The following is a 16,606-nucleotide window of genomic DNA, read 5'->3' as shown; positions in this document are numbered from 1 at the left end:
CATATGCAGACATTTAAAAAGTTAAATTTGAAAGAAAGAAATGGAATATTTGGTTATTATGATTGAGTGATTCATGAAGAAAAAAAGTGAAAACCTTACACCACAATCATAAACAATCATAATCATAAAAGAATACACTTCAAAGTCAAACTTTTTCTTTATACAAACATTTATTTATATAAATGTGGCAATCAATTTGATCTTTGTTTGTATAGCATTAATTCATAACATGTTTTGTCTCAAGACACTTGACATTAGAACAGGCTGAAGATAATTCAATTTACACATACACATTTATGTGTAGATACATATAAAATACATATGAACATATATACACATACATACATCAAGTACCCAATAGAAATTAAAATAGCAAATGTTGAGTACAAATTATTTACATCAGCCTCTTGAGATATGGCAGCCAAGCAGAAATGGAGCTACAGCCGTTACCGGACCTATACAGGCCGTCGGCCGACACTGCAACATCCACTGCCCACTTGACTACCAGAAGTAGGGTCCAAAAATCTAAAGAAAGGAGATGAAAGGAGTGAGGCAAATTCTTGTGGATTATTTTAACATAACTTATCAATCAGAGAAAATCTCTTTTGCGGATTTGTTCTTACCTGAGACATGATTGAATCTGTCCAGCAGGAGTGGAGCCACAGCCATTACAGGACGTGTACAGGCGGGTGGTTGACACTGCAGCATCACTCTTATCAAATGACTTGCAGAAGCCAAATCACAAGCCTGCTGATGAAAGGAGCGTGACACATTCAAACAGATTGGTTTATCTGTCATTAATCACTACAAATTCTAATCATTGGGCATTTGCTCTTACCTGAGATCTGTTGGCTGAGATGTGTAGACAGGCAGGCTGTAAAGGTCTTCTCCCAACAATCATGTTTTAAACTATGGCAAAACCTAATCTAATGAATGGGGGACTAAAACAGGCTGTCACATGAAATGTGACAGCCTGTTTTAGTCATGAAATGTAACAGAACTAATCAAACAGGTTCCAAAAGTGCTGTCACACGAAATGTGTGACAGGACTAATCATTATTTGAGTTGTCAAATTTTAGCCAGTCAAAATGCAATAGACAGGGTTGTGATAGCTGTAGTATGTTTGGAGAACACCTGACTGAACACACGAAGCTGGTTGGGAAATGTAAATGTGATCAATCAGTGTGTTCTTGTCTGTGGTAGACTTGACAATCAATTGCGTGTAGCCTCTGGACAGGAGTGCATCTCTGATGCTTTTTTTGCCTCTGGAAAGGAGGTCTTCATTGAAATCACCACAAACCACAATGGGTTGGTGGTCCATGAGTTCCAATGTGTCCAAGAGGGTGTTCAGGTTTGGCAAAAAGTTTTGCAAACTGTAATTTGGGGGTCTATACACAGTGGCTATAAGCACTTTGACTGGCACCTCAACTTTGAGCACCAGACATTCCATGTCTGTGACATGTTGCATGCACCTGGGAACCTCTGCCTTCAGAGTACTCTTGCAGTACATGGCAACTCCACCACCGGCTTTTGCTACCATGTCTTCATGCGCATCATAAGATGCCCGTCTGCTGCGTTCAAACATGGTATATCCCTCTAGATCGAAGAATGGGGATTCAGGGGACCCTGACAGATGCGTCTCGGTGAGACACAACACATCTGCCAACCTGAGTTCATGATGCGCCCTCAGGTCCACAATGTGAGATGGAAGCCCTTGTGCGTTGTGGTGGACAATTGTCACAGTGGTGCCTGGTTGCTCAGTCCACTTCAAGTGGTGCAGCAGCGGAGTGGCGCTCTGGAAACTCGCGCTGCGCATGTGTTCCAGAGCTGTCATGATATCTGGGTCGGCATAGATCTTCTTCTCGTCAAAGTCTGTGACAGTCAGACCTGCGAGGGAGGTGGTGCGGCTGAGCGCCACGTACGCCATTCCCGGCTGAAACACACTTTTCAGGCTCACGACAGCTGACGTCACAGTCATACCCTGCACTTTGTGGGCCGTACATGCAAAGGCCAGCTTCAGGGGGAACTGACGTCTGACAACTCCGCCCTTTTTGCCAATGCTCTCCTCAGACCTCTCAAGGTAGACTAAGTTGTCTGAAGGGCCAAGCAACTTTTTGCGGAGAGTCTGTCCTGCCGTGAGATTGTCCAGCTGCAGTCCAAGTAGCTTGACGCCACTCGGTGCACGGTTGTCAGTCACTATGTTGGAGATGGTTCCGAAGGTTCCATTGACGAGACCATCCTCCACGTCCAGGTTCCTGATCAGCATAACACGTGCCCCTTGAGCAGCCAGTATGCTGTCAGGCAAATCTCTTTTGGTGCCCTTGACCTTGTATGTCAGGGGCACCTTCTTGCCCGTAGCGACGTCTTTCTTGTAGTCTGCAGCTACGAGATCAACAACGTCTGTGAGCTGGGTGGCTACTGTTGCTGCATTGTGACTGTCGACCTGTTTGTTGGTGGCAAAAACATGTAGTGTTTCTGCTGGACAATCCTTGCTATTGGTGATGGCCTGCATGAGCAAGTCTCTGTCTTGATTACTCACAGGAACTTGCCTGCTCTTGACTCGCAGTCGGTTGAGGAGTTCAGCGAAAGCTCGATCGTCTTTCTGGCGCATGATCTCTGTCAGATTGATCATAGAGAAGTGATCTCTCCAGAGATCAAACTCTGTTTCCTCGTAGACACAGAGTGGCTTGGCTCCTCCCAGCGGTGGCAGCTGGTAGAAGTCTCCGACAGCAAGAACAGAAATGCCACCGAATGGACTCCGGTTTCCCTTTATCTGCTGAAATCGCCAGTTGACATAGGCAAACAGCTTCTTGGAAACCATGGAGATCTCATCAATGATGAGAATTTCCACGGACGACAGTGCAGCTCTGACTTCATCAAGTGTATTGCCCAGGCCTTGGTATGGTGGTTCCAGGGACCTTGGGAGCTTGAGGACAGAGTGCAACGTTTTGCCAGAAATGTTGAAGGCTGCCGTGCCTGTGAACGCAGTCAACAGCACTGCGGGCTGGGACATGTCAGCTATGTCCCGGAATCTGGGGAGCTCTCGCAGAATCCTCGTTGCTTCCTCATAAATACACTTGATCACGTGTGATTTGCCGCAACCAGCTCCACCTGAGACAAAGTAGTGGAATGGCTCTGGATCTTGGCCCCACACGCGTTGAAGGCACCATTGCCGCACACTGTAGAAGACGCACGCCTGGGTCTCGTTCAGACTCCGAAACATCTTGCTGACAAAGTCCGAACTTAACCGTGGCGCCTCAATTCTGGGAACCGGTTCCCCGACAACCGGGACTTGGTAGTCAGGGACAGCGTCTTCTTCGCCCTCATCCGGGATGGCTTCGCATATATCAAGGCACTCATCCCGGTCCACCTCAACCTCAGGAGCAAATGTGTTCCAAGCATTAAGGGTTGGACCAATCTTGATGTTCTGGAGTGCCTTGTCAATGGTTTTGCCTCGTCCTTCGTACCGCTCCACATTTCGATCTACGAGACTTTTCACCCAGAGTTGTTTGTAGAACTCTTCATATGTGGGGTGACCCTTGTCCTTCAGTTCGTAGTCTGATCTGTGGGGGAGGTACATCTTCAGCAGCCGTCTGTAGTGCTTTTCTGGTGCCTTGGTTTCAGAAAAGCGGGTGAATCGGATGATTGCTGGTTTGCCCGCTGTCCTCTTTGCAATGAAGCCTTTGTCGTCAAGGAGGGCTATGGCACTTCCCCGCTCAGTTTGCTGGCCGTAGACTACCCTGTAGTCTGACGCAAACTCAGCCAAGCACATGTGCTCAAACTCAGGGGTCTGTGGTCTGTACAGGTATTTGTCAGGTACTCCTGACATCCAGACCTCATCAGACTCTGGTTCCATATCCTTCAGTCGACTCATGGGAAGACTCATCTTCATGCCCTCTTCGTCGGTGTTAAGGAAGATGACAGACCGTGAGGACTTTTTCAGGCGTAGGCTGCATGTGCGAGCAACTGCCTCTTGTGCACTAACCTGCCTGTGCTTTGAGTATGCCTGCATGATGGTCGACATCTCTTCGCGCTGGTTAATGGCAGAGTCTCTGGTCGTATCGATGACTGACTTCAGGAACTCAGACATCTCGTGCTCCGGCTTGGTGATGTACGACATCATGTACATGGCGCAGACTTGGTCGTCAAGGACGTACTGGATGTCCATGTTGGCGTTCCAAGCACGGAGCAGGTCTGGGTTGTACGCATTCACCCAGCAACTGTTGGGATGTCGCTTTAGCAGGATCACGCTACTGCTTGTCAGATTTTTAGCATACTTCATGTATGCCTCACGCTCCAAGTTGCAATGGCGGAGGAGATCTGACAAGCTCTCAAACTCTGCCTTTGGATCCATGAGGACCCTTCTGAGTCCCTGAAGCTTTGCCTTGGCTTCCTTTTGCTGCCTTTGGATCCCTTCCCTCCATGCCTTTCTCTGCTCTTCTGGGTCTTGACCTTCCCTGCCGTCATTTTCCAAGCTCTCATCATGTGGGTCGGTGATCCAGGTTGTGTCCATGGGCAGCTTGGGGAATCCAAAGCGACACGTGACATTGCCCTTTCTGCACGATGCTGAGTGGTTCCTACTGTGCACCTGAACCTCTGACACAATATTGTAGAGCTCAGGGTCTGTCTTAGGATCAGGCATCTGACAGGTGATGTATTTATCAATGAACTGGCACACAACCCAGTCAGTGTCCTCACCATAGACAGGGGCATTTCGAACCCAGACCAGCATGTGAATGTGTGGGCTTCCTCTGGCCTGAAACTCAACACGATAAAAGTAATCCTCTACCTCACCTATTGGCCGTTCTGGTGAGAGGATTAGATCTGCCATCAGAGAGTCGACCCGCTTTTCAAACATACGCATCACCGTGACAGGGTTGCTGCGCAGAATGTCACACTTGGCTTTCCAGTCGAGAGCTGAAATGTCTCCAAGTGTCTGACCTTGCTGAGCTTTGATGACCTCGATGACTTCCGGCCATCTCATCTCAGCCGCAGAAAAGGTCAGAAAGAATGTGGGTTTTCCAATCTGCCTGAGCATTGCATGGACATCCTTCAGGCTTTTATTCCAATATGCAGGCGTGCCCCTGAGAGGCTGCATGAAACGCGTTGCCTCCTGTCCTTGAATCAATATGTCCAGCTCTTCTTTGTTCTGGAGCATAGAGTTCTTGACAACACGCCCGTCTTTAGTGCGTGCCTTTCCTTTGCGCATTTGAATTGACATGCTGCCTCTCGCGATGTGAGTCTCTGTCACAAACTGTGCAAAGAAAAGGTAGCTTTGGTCTTCGGCAAACCGAGTATCTGCCCCAAACAGCCTGGCATTGAAGTACCTGCTGGGTGATAGTTTAACAGGTCTGTCTTCATCCAGCGTGTTCTCTCCTGTGGGAAACTGGATGGGAAACGCCATGGCTTCCAGTTTCGGGATCGCGAAGAATCCCACCGGTTTGTTGCCTTGGGCAGGGGCAATGCTGAAAATCCCGTCACCATAGGAAAGAATTTCCTGAGCAATGTCTGGTGGCTGCATGCAGGTGTCCAGAGCAAGACCAGGCCTTAGCTCTTCCTGCTGTTCTTCTATTGAGCCTGCTGCTAAATCGGCCTGGCCTAGCTCAATCTGGCTGTCAGACACTTGTAGCAGCACCTCATCAAGGATGTCTTCTCCCCACTGTGCAGCATCAGCAGGGTCATGCTGCGAGTCTTCGTCATCAGACCTCTCAAGCACAGTTCCTCCCTCAACATCCCCGGACAGGATTTCAGGTGACAGCTTGTCTGTGTTGGAAGCAATATAAGGCTGTTGCTCCTGGTCTTGTTGGTCAGCTTGGGCATCTGATGCTAAATCTGCTTGGTCTGGCTCAGCGTAGCTTTCAGATGCTTGCAGCAGCTCCTCGTCAAGCATGCCGTCATCTCCCCACTGAGCAGCATCTACATAGTCATGCTGTAAGTCTCTGTCCTTAGCTGGCTCATGGAAGAGGTTTTCAAACGTGGCCTCCTCGTTGATGGTCACGTCCGTGTACTCTGAGTGTTGCTCTCTGAGTTTTGCCAGGGCTGCCAGCACATTTGTCATGTTGACGGTGTAAAAGTGCTGGTAGCCTTTGAAACGAATGTGACGTTTCAGTTTTACCTGCAGCAACTGTGCTTCACAGTTGGAGCGTGGAAGACTATTAACGACGCTTTCCACCTCCGATGGAACGCACACAACAGCTCCTTTGACTGCTCGCTGCTGTCCTTTTGGCAAGGCAATTATTTTTGCAAATGGAAGGATTTTAGCAATGAGCTGTCTTTCAAGCACATTGAGTTCAGCCAACTCTGGGGGAATGGGTGCCAACTCCAAATTGTTTGCTACAGCATGTGTTGGGATCTTTCCTCTGCTGAGGTGGCTGTCACAATTGTGGCATATCCATTCCTGCAGTCTCTCTGGTGGAATGGAGCAAGGGGAAGAGCACTCCATGTCACAAACATGAACATAGCTTCCTGTCAAGCAAGCTTCTGCCACTCTCACATTGGCAGAATATTTCTCTCCCTTACATGGCTTGACTTGGTTCGGAAACATTGTCCTGTGGCAGACTGTGCAGACATATGTGGGCCCATGGCTGACATTTTCACGGAATGTTGCTATTGCTGCTAACATTACAGAATTAAGCATTGGCTGGCGAGGGGTTCTGAGGTGTTTGTATTTCCTCTTGATACTGAGTGCTCTTTGCCACTTCACATGAAGTTCAAAGCCAGCATTAGTGGCCAACTTGTGTTTTCTGAGCAGGCTACAGCGTTGGTCGTGATGTAGCCTAAACTCTGGATCCATCTTGTACCTCTGGGCAAAGTATTGTTTTGATGAAGTCTGCCTTGAGCTCCGAAAAGCAGGATCGGTATGGTACCTCTCCGCAAGACGTGTCTTCAATTTGTCCCGAAAAGCAGGATCGGTATGGTACCTCTCTGCAAGACGTGTCTTCAATCTGTCCTGAAAAGCAGGATCGGTATGGTACCTCTCTGCAACACGTGTCTTAAGTCTGCTTTGGAAAGCAGGATCGGTATGGTATAGTTTCACAAATCGCTCTCTCATTTGTACTTTGAATTTGTCATAGTAACTTTTGAATGATGACAGACGTTTCTTGCGATAACTGTCATCTACATATTGGGTTTTTTGTGCCTTTATTCTTTTACAGCGAAATTCGGCGCAGTTGGAATACCTCAGCCTTTCATTTCGAGTTTTTTTCAACCGCCTGAGTCCATCAGATGTCACTTTGTTTTTCGCTGGTTCTTGTTCCCTACATGCCCTCCTCTTGGCTTTTCGTCTTCTGTGTTTACCCAGTTTGGAGAGCTTTATTGATGCTGGTGGGAAAGATGAGGAACTTTTCACATGCTCCTCAATTTTGTCTGAGAAAGCTGTCCCACTGCCTGTCTGCAATAAATGTTGAGCAGTTTCAGAAAGCTCATCATGGACCTCAGTACAGTGTTTGCCCAATTTGGACAACTTTATTGATGAATGTGGGACAGCTGAATAACATTTAACATCCTCCTCATTTTTGTCTGACAAAGCTGTCCTACTGTCTGACTGCAATACATGGGGAGCAGTTTCAGACAGGTCATCTTGGACATGAGTTCCCATGGACTGTTGAGGAAGTTCATTGGGCCTGTCAGCATAAAACCAAACGGGGACAAACTCATAAGTAGCGGAGTCTCCACGATCTCTGAAGAGTTTGTGCAGGTGGTCAGCCAGGTCATCGAGTTCCCTAAAAGTCAGGACGATTGCCTTGCCGTTATAACAGGGTAATCCTCTTTTGTCTCTGGAGTGGGAATCAAAGATTCCATATCTCCCAGACTTGTCATCACGGAAGACTGCAATGCACTCCGGAGCGATCAGGATTAAAGCCTGGCTGACCTCTGCTGACAGACATTCCAGTTGGGAGGCGAGTGGAAGCCACCACTGCTGTCTTCCAGGGCTGGATGCTTTGGCTTTCAAATAGCCACATCTGATGTCATCCATGTTGACATTGTACAAATTTCTGTCAGTGAGGACTTGCTTTGGCATCTCCTCAACTGTCAGGTGATTGTTTTGGAAGGTCTTGTCATGAATCAGCTGCTGTTTGATTCCGACATACAATGAGTCCCCCTGTGCCAGGACTTTATCGAGTGCAGTCCTGGTGAACTGACACCCCTCATTTTGGTATGCTAAAAATGTAAGTGCATTACAGGTACACTGATGATTGCGGGAGAAGACCTTGTACCGCTTATCACTCTGGGAGTGGCTGGCCTGGACTGACTCCCAATGCTGAGTCTTGGTTCTGGTTTTATCCTGAAATATTTAAAATTGATCAATTATCAGATTTTTATTACTCTTTCAGCTTTATTTTATAAAGTATTGCAGCCTTACTACTAGCATTTGTAACTAAATTTGCATGTGCTCAAATGTTTTGCTCGAGTTAAGTGATTTTCTGTGTTAATTGTAATGATACCTAATATAGTTGCAGTTTTAAAAATGTCCTGTAATTAATTATTTTTCAGTGTTTCTTTTATCAATTTGTGTCTTTCGTTTACACACACACATACACACACACACACACACACACACACTTATGTATATATATATATATATATATATATATATATATATATATATATATATATTTATATACGGCATGTAGATTTTTTTTAACACTGATATCCGATTGGAATCGTTATCAGTTGATACCAAAGCCTATAGTTGGGTCATTTTGGACTGAAACGTCACCACAGTGAGCATTGGTCTGATACTGCAAAAGAATTTCATAAAGCCAAAAAAATTGTGATATAGACCTAAAAAGTCATAGCAGCATAGTCCTTTATAATGTGAAATGAGTAATAGACAAGTGTTGTTTACACATAAACATCTACTTTGTTGACGTCAGATGTTATTTCTGTGAACTTTAACTGTATATTATTCAATTCATCATGAGCAGAGCTTCCATTATAACACTATAGAGACTCTGTAACAGTACTAAAAAAAATGCCCAAAAAATGGCAAAAACTCCCCCCAAAAGCCTAAAAAAACACCAAAAGTGGCAGCCATCTTGAATTTGAAGGTGAAAATAAGGTAAAATCATTATGTAACCCTGAAATATGTATTTTTAACAAAAATAAGGTTTGAAAACATATATTGTCCATCATTGTAGGTCAAGATTTTAAAAAGATCATTTCCATGACAGCCATTTTAGATTTTGGCCTCTAAAAAAATTTTCCCGCCATTTTAGAAAATACACCCTGGCTAAATTTGTTTTTTAGCCCTCCTAGATGACAAATCCATTGAGAAATGGACCTTCGCTCACCGCGGTCGTGTTTCGGTACTAAGTGACCCAAGTACCAGGTATCAGTATTGGAACCAGAAAAGTTGGATCAGTGCATCCCTAGTGATAGGTATCATGATTTGTTGTTATCTTTACAAAGATTTATTTTTGCCTACCTTTCTGTGTATATTTTCACTCATTTTTAAATGGTGAGATTTTTATTTTTAAGAGCACTACTTCCTACTTCCTCTTTGTGTTGTTTTGTCAGGAAAGCAAAGCTGCTTGACTACAGAATGAATAAGCTCATTGTAAAGATGTTAGAAAGAACAAAGAAAATAGGGCAAAAGGGCAGCAAAAGCAATAAAATGCTAAAAATTGTGAAGATTGAGTACTTTTTAGCAACTCCCCTGAGGAGGTATCAGATTGGTGTGCCTTGTGTTTGTTACCTCTTGACTTTTTGATGATTTGTGTGGGGAAATGGTGAATTGGCAGTGCATTGCTTGTTATAATGCTGAGTTGTCTGAAAAAGACTGTGATTATTAATTATTTACTACAGACAGAGGTGGACACAGTAATTCACTTGGTTAAGGAGCTGGTTTTGTAGAAAAAAAATTACATTTTAAAACCAAGAGTTGAGTGTCTGAAATTTTTCAGTGGGGTATGCTACATAATGTTTATATAAATACATACATTATTTCCATGTCCTTATATCATTCACATTTCTGATAATCACAGCAACTATTATCAACACTGACAGCAGTTGTGCTCAAAGGATTCCCTCTAAATTCATTTGCCTGAAAGTCTTTATGCTTTTAATGGAAGTAAACCACACAGACACAAAACTATTAATACTTTATTAAACAATTATGATGCTCCTGAATGTTAGATCTAGCGTGTCCATGAAAGATGAAGAACATACCTTTTGTGTCGGTGCCTGGGATGAGGTGGATGCATCCGTCATGAACCAGGGCCACTTGGTTTGGGATGGAGTCGGTGTTTGTTTCCCCTGATAAATGACAATGCCAATGAATGTTCAACTCAAGCAACTTCATGCAGTTAATTAATCACTTCATCACTTAAATCAATTAAACCCAGGACTCTTTTATTACCTGCAGAGAATTTTGATGAACTGAAAAAGAGCCGGTTATTTTAGCATTAATTTTTCATAATACAAAGGCTGTTGAATGTGAAGAGGAAAATTTACCTTCTTCCGTGGAGAAATATCGCAGCCGCTATCTGTGACAGTCCAGGCTTGTCCATCTGGTGAGGGGGTCAGAATCTTGGCCACCTGAATACAGAGAAGCAAAATGTCAGTGGGATGAAGATTTTCTGTCAGATAATTTGTGTTATTGAGGAGAAATAATCATTACCTTTGCAACCGGAGAACAGAGGGGAGTGTCTGTCTCCCCCCAACTGCAGGACAACTTGGTTGGGGGTGAGTCAACCAGCTGATGACAGATGAGAAGAAATATAGGAAATGTGAACTTTTTAAAAAATTATTTCTCAATGAAGACCGTGACAAGGCTGCCAATGTTTAGTGTTTGTTTCAAAGGTAGCTTACATTGTGCACTGCAGTTGGGCAGCTTGGAGGGTGGGGGTCTGGGGTCCTGGGTCGTTTCACTGCTGCCGTAGCAGCTGGCTGTGATGTCAGAAAAAGAAACATCAATTAAACATTAATCATTAAAGTTACACAAGACACCGTCATAGTTGTAAAATTGATGTTGTTATTATTGCTCATCTTGTAGACAAACAGGAATATTAGAAAAGTATCAATGTTGTCTGTCAAATTCCAAACCCAAACTGCCATTAATGCTGTGCAATGCACAGAGCCAAAGAGAAAATGAGCAACAACTGCAATCAGGAGAGTAAGGAAAGAGAGGATAGAAAACTTACTGCCTGAGCTGAGGAAGCAGGGCTGAAAGGGCCGTCCCCCTCCGATCTCCAGGAACACGAGGCTGGAGGCGTTCCAGCCTTCTGACAAAAGATCATAGTATAGCATTTTAGATACTGAGGGCAGTGTACTGATCTCTGTGAGGACACTGTGAATCCTGTAAAGTTTGATTTGTGGCAGACAGTAACGTACCTTGTTCGCTGGGGAACGGGGGCAAGGAGGGGTCCTGACCCGGTGCTTAACAGCAGGGGACACCACCTGTGCCAACAAAACAAGAAACCTGTCAAACCAACTTAAAAAGCTATGGAACAAAGTGAAACAATATTTCAGAGAAGCAGACTTCAATCAAAGACCATTGTTTGTTAGTTTGACTTTATTACAGATGATATTGAAAAGCATTTGTAACATTAATTGCCATGAACTACACAACTGAAGTTTTATATGAAAACTTTCTGCAGGAAATAAAATGTGAATCACTCAATTTACCTTCTTTGGTTTTGGAGAAGGCTTGAAGTCCGCAAGGCAACACAGATGAGAAGGAGAAACTTTCTCCATGGCACTGAGGGCTGTGCCGCTGAACCAGACGGGGTTCAGTGGAAGAAAGCTCTCCTTCTCCTGTAAACAGAAAACAGACAGCACTGATTACATTTTATACTGTGAAAAACTAAACAACAGTGTCTTAAAAGAATATGTCAAGAATCACACACCTGCTGGTGAGCCATCCTGAGCTCAGTTGAACCTCTGGACCTAGGAGGTTCCTGAGGATGGCCTGTGTGCTAAGACAAAAAGCATCACATTAATAAAAATGGCAGCTAAACTGTCATTAGTCCTAAAGTCATTTTGTCACATGAAATTCGATAAAGATGACACATATTAAGTTTTAAATTACACTATGCATCAGTTACCTTGCCTCCCTGACGGACCGTGCTCCACACACGAGGATCAGGGCTGCGTGGAGCACGGATGTTCCCTGTCACGACCAGCTTAGGGATGAATTTCCTAACCGGGAGTGATGGCTTGGGAGAGACCTGAGGTGTAGGACGTGGTGTCTCCAGTTGTTCACGGGCAGCAGACCAGAACAACTGAGCAAGGATCCCCATCCCTTTATCATCACTGAGATGGACCTGCAGAGATTAGACAGTTTTAATGTCAGTGAGCCAGTGACATGGACTGAACTTTTCAAGTGAAGGACTTTGCTTCTCATAAAGCTACTGTACTTACACCATCCTTGCTCCACAGCATCAAATTGCTCAGAGGGAAGTGCTTCTCTGACATGAAGTACTTCACACCTTGAAAAAATGTTTAAAAACAAACATGGGTCATCATGGTACTCACACAGCCATTAAGATGTATGAATTGTTCAAATTTAGTTCATGTCTTTGTTTATTAAATAAATTTACAAAATAAAAACTCTTTCTCTCTTACCCATGCGAGCAGCCACACGGCAATACTCCTGCCGTAGAAGCTCCTGGTGAACGGAGTCTGCAGCAAGTCGTGGAGGAAAGTCGACCACAAAAACCTGCACAAAACAGCATGTGAAAATTTAGGATGAAATTATCACGTTAAGTCACACACGGCAGAGTCAAAAGCTAGAGGATATGCAAGAAAACCTTACTTTAGACCAGCGGTTGCCACAAGTTGTCAGGAGTGTGGCAAAGTCGCCGCCAGCCACATCGACGGTGGTGCTGGTCAGGTTGTTGCTGGGGGCCAAGACGCAGACAGCGTCCGGAGCACGAGGCACTGCAGCGTGCAAGACCTCTGTGCGAATCTCCGAAGCAGAGGCCCCCGGTGTTGACATGAAGCCAAAGCTCAGCTGAGACTCTGGCATCTGGGTGAAACCATCTACAAGAGCGCGTAGATGGGAGTCCCCGACAATGAGAACGAACTGCAAAAGAAATACCACAGCTTTAGCACTCACAAATGCATTACAAGAAAAATTCCTTTCTTAAGTAAAATGAACAGTAAAAACAGTAGTACCTTCTTGCCAGGGACTTCAGGAGGGATGACCAACTTGTGGCTGCGTCCAGTGAAGGGCGAAGTTGGCCAGGTGCCCACCCTGTGGCGGTAGCCGGTACCACCGTCTGTTTACAAAAACCAGAGCAAAAGACCATTAAAAAGAGATTTTAATCAAACAGAGGTCAAATAACAATCACTGTTTCCTGCTAGTAAATGAAAACAAGTAAATTGTATTAAATGGGTTGTGTAAAAAACAAAATTAATCAAGATATTTAATGATAAAAACAGCTGCACACTTACGTGCTTGAAAGTTAGCACACGCTTGATCCACTCCCCTGAACAGTGCAGGTGGCAGGGTGCATCCAACCACCTGTTTACAGAGAATAAATTTGTCAAAGTTGACACTGTGTGGGTCTGTCACAATTACACTGTCAGTTTAAGTAGCACAGCGGCTCTGCTGCAAACATACATTGTTCCGTGGAGAGCAGAAGCTCGGTGCGTCCTTGGGGACCGAAGTGGGGACAGTGGACGCCTCAGCCCGTCTCCAGCGCTGAGTCTGTGCCTGGGACCGTCTCCCCTTCCGTGGCATCCTGCAAGACACAGAGAGATAGGGGGGGGAGCAGACAGGCAAACAACCTAACCTACCAATCTAGGTAGCCTAAATGTAAATGAAATGTAAACTACTGTCAAAATGCAAAAACAACTACAGTAACAACACGTTATATGAAGTAAAGTGGGGTGAGATGAGGTGAAGAGGTGAGGTAGGGTGAGGTGACCTGAGCAAAACAGGTGAGCTGGTTGGCACAAAGCTGCTTGAAGGTTGTCCAAAGGCTTGGGAGAGGTACCAAAAACCAGTTCCTGTTGAAGAATAAATAAGTGGTACAATCCATCGACATGGTTAGCCTTTATGCTTAACAGTTTCCCAAGAAAACTCTAATCCAGCTTGAAGTTTCGGTGAAGATCTGAACACACAAAGAAATTAACATTACCTTTTCGCACCAGATTCCTATTCAACACATTCAACATGGTATAAATTTCCTTAATAACAAAAATGATAAAAACAAAATAGTGCTAGCTTGATGCAAACATATATGAGAAATTGCATTGAAATGCTAGTGGTTGGCATACATCGGTACATCGGTTGGCTTTAAAATAGAATTTCAAGCTTCATCAAAGAAACATATAAGAGTTACTCTTTGTAAAAAAAAAAAAAAAACTGTCAACTCCAAGTATTAAATACTCACAGGGAAACAAAAGAAAAGCTATGTGCAGGGCTGGCCTCACAAGTATGACAAGGTTTCAAACAACAGTAATGCTTTAACCACTTCAAGACACTAGTTGGCCTACTTCAGTCAATAACATATAACAAAAAAATACATTAACACCAAGTGCTACTTGTGTCTATGTATTTTCATCCAGAGGTACCCAGATCCAGTGACCAATTTCATATTTATTTACTTTAAGCTCAAATATATTTTGTTGACTCATATCACATGTGCAGCTACTTTTTTCTACAGGGAAAATTCAAAGGAGGAGCTGACATGGTTAATCTATAAATAATTAAATCAATAAGCACAATTAATAAGAGCTTTGGTATCAAAAAAAATCTTATCAATACCCATCCCTACCAAAGGCTGTCCAAAAGCTGTCAAAAGGCTGTCCAAAGGATGTCCAAAAGATGATCAAAGGCTGTCCAAAGGATGTCCAAAAGATGTCCAAAGGCTTGACCAATCTGAGGTGACAATAGGAGGCAAATAACATTCAATTAGTAAAGATCATTGCTGTAAGCCAGTTAACAGAAATACAAGCAGCAAAACATATCTACAAAACATATAATGTCTTCCTTGTCTGTATGAACACAGCAGTTGAGATTGCATTTTAACGGTGAAATGGCCTTTTCTATAGGACTAACATTTTTTCATAGTCGGAGCAACATTAATATGACACAAAACCTGGACAATGTAGAACTATAACCATAGCCTGCCCTAGTCTGTGTTTTTGTCAATAAATGTATCATGAAAAATCCTTGGAGTACATAATTTAACAGTTTTTCACGAGTAAGAATAGTAAACAAGTCTAAAAAATACTTCTCATGACTAAATACTTGAAATGATGTGTTATTAGAGAAAAAATACACCAGAAACACAGCAAGAAAATACCTCAAAGGATAAATCCTGATAAACCCTATATAAGATTACTCAAAAGTTTGTATGTAAACCTCTAACTAGGCAACTAAATGATTAAATCAATTAATTAGAATGGTTTTCTGCTTAAGATTTAAGAATTAACATAAAAAAAATTTAATATTGGGTGAAAATAGCTCAGCTTTTCGTTTTTAGATAGACACACACTTTAAAATGAAAATTCTGTTTGGTTAGTAAAAGTATTAAAATAAATACATAAGTCATAAGTGGCATTTGTATTGAGAGGGGGTAAAACAATTAAAATTGTGAATTGAGTGCTGTAGAAAAAAAAAATCTGGGATTAAATTTATCAGCCATACTTTTCAGCCATACCTCTCACTGTGCTGTCCATCAGCTCATCTCAATTTGTGACTCTGACCTCTGGCAATCCAACCTTTACCATAATGTACCAAATATCAACAGAAAGCTTGACTACTAAGGTTTCAGAAAATACTGGAATTATTTGGATATTGTGGAGATTGGAGGAGATAAAGAAGTTTGAATCACAGATGTGATTGTCTATCTTAGGGTACAGCTTTGAAGTAGAAATTTGCTGAGTCAGTTACTGCTGATTCAAAAACTCAAAATGCTAGCAAGTGTTCCGCAATGTAACATGAATAAATCAAAGAAGGTTGCTCTGTGCGGGTCATAAAGTGCACCACGATCTTCAGAGTGGCACAACATCTGCGTGTGTAACTTAAATGGAATCTAAGTGGTGAGGGTAACAGCCTCCATAGCTCTGTCTCTGTAACTTTTTGATCAACTTAGCATCTTAAATTCACTTAATAGCGGCTTTTATCACACACTGCTCGCTAATTCACACTCGGTCGAGTTTATGAGCACGTACGCCACCCCCCAACACACGCGCGCGCACACACCCACTGAGCTTTTCTCCTAACCTTTAGCATGTCCTCCTGTCGGTTTTTCAATTCAGCGTCCAGTATACATTTTCTAATATTACCGTTAGCATTTTCAGTCGTGTGTAGCACAAGGCTGAACAGTATAAAGCACAAATTAAACATTATTTGTGTAATACAGAGATGCTAAAGCTAGAGGAGATGATAAAACAGTTCACTCACCTCAACGGAGCTCGTTCCGAAGGGGCTGAATTCGCGCCAGCAAAGACTCTTATCAGCGTTCGATACCAACGGGCGAATCAGAGCGCACGGGCGCTGATCAGTAACTCCCGTTGCTAGGGTCTTTAAACAAAATCAGATCTTCAGTTTCTGATAGGTAGCTCCCGTTGCTAAGGTCGGCGGACACAAGCAGATCTTCAGTTTCTGATTGGTAGATCCTGTTGCTAGGGTCGGCAGACACGAGCAGAG

The 16,606-nt window shown here is 43.6% G+C and overlaps 1 protein-coding gene across 1 annotated transcript; it reads right to left on the bottom strand.

The window, feature by feature from the left end:
* Positions 1-363: 363 nt before the first annotated feature.
* On the bottom strand, positions 364-14,824 carry LOC141786716 (uncharacterized). Its single transcript, XM_074665260.1, has 20 exons — positions 14,727-14,824; positions 13,568-13,956; positions 13,399-13,468; positions 13,120-13,223; positions 12,758-13,027; positions 12,568-12,661; positions 12,364-12,431; positions 12,048-12,266; positions 11,850-11,918; positions 11,629-11,757; positions 11,335-11,400; positions 11,145-11,225; positions 10,813-10,890; positions 10,622-10,699; positions 10,456-10,539; positions 10,171-10,257; positions 6,921-8,284; positions 839-6,866; positions 624-747; positions 364-525 (listed from the first exon to the last, which is right to left on the bottom strand). The coding sequence occupies exons 2-18, from the start codon at positions 13,685-13,687 to the stop codon at positions 1,076-1,078; spliced, it is 8,772 nt and encodes a 2,923-aa protein (XP_074521361.1). The 5' UTR covers positions 13,688-13,956; positions 14,727-14,824; the 3' UTR covers positions 364-525; positions 624-747; positions 839-1,075.
* Positions 14,825-16,606: the final 1,782 nt, after the last annotated feature.

This window comes from Halichoeres trimaculatus, unplaced genomic scaffold (genome assembly GCF_033239565.1).
Source record: "Halichoeres trimaculatus isolate MK-OKI-2021-1 unplaced genomic scaffold, fHalTri1.1 fHalTri1_scaffold_75, whole genome shotgun sequence".
NCBI lineage: Eukaryota > Metazoa > Chordata > Actinopteri > Labriformes > Labridae > Halichoeres > Halichoeres trimaculatus.
This window is presented reverse-complemented; position numbering and strand designations above follow the sequence as displayed.

What these genes read in the sequence shown, in the direction of transcription:
- LOC141786716 (XM_074665260.1), bottom strand. Translation starts at nt 13,687, where the DNA reads ATGCCACGGAAGGGGAGACGGTCCCAGGCACAGACTCAGCGCTGGAGA. An exon ending in CCGTGTGGCTGCTCGCATGG is followed by an intron (nt 12,432 to 12,567) that starts GTAAGAGAGAAA and finishes CATTTTTTCAAG; the next exon opens with GTGTGAAGTACTTCATGTCA. An exon ending in CTTCTCCAAAACCAAAGAAG is followed by an intron (nt 11,401 to 11,628) that starts GTAAATTGAGTG and finishes TTGTTGGCACAG; the next exon opens with GTGGTGTCCCCTGCTGTTAA.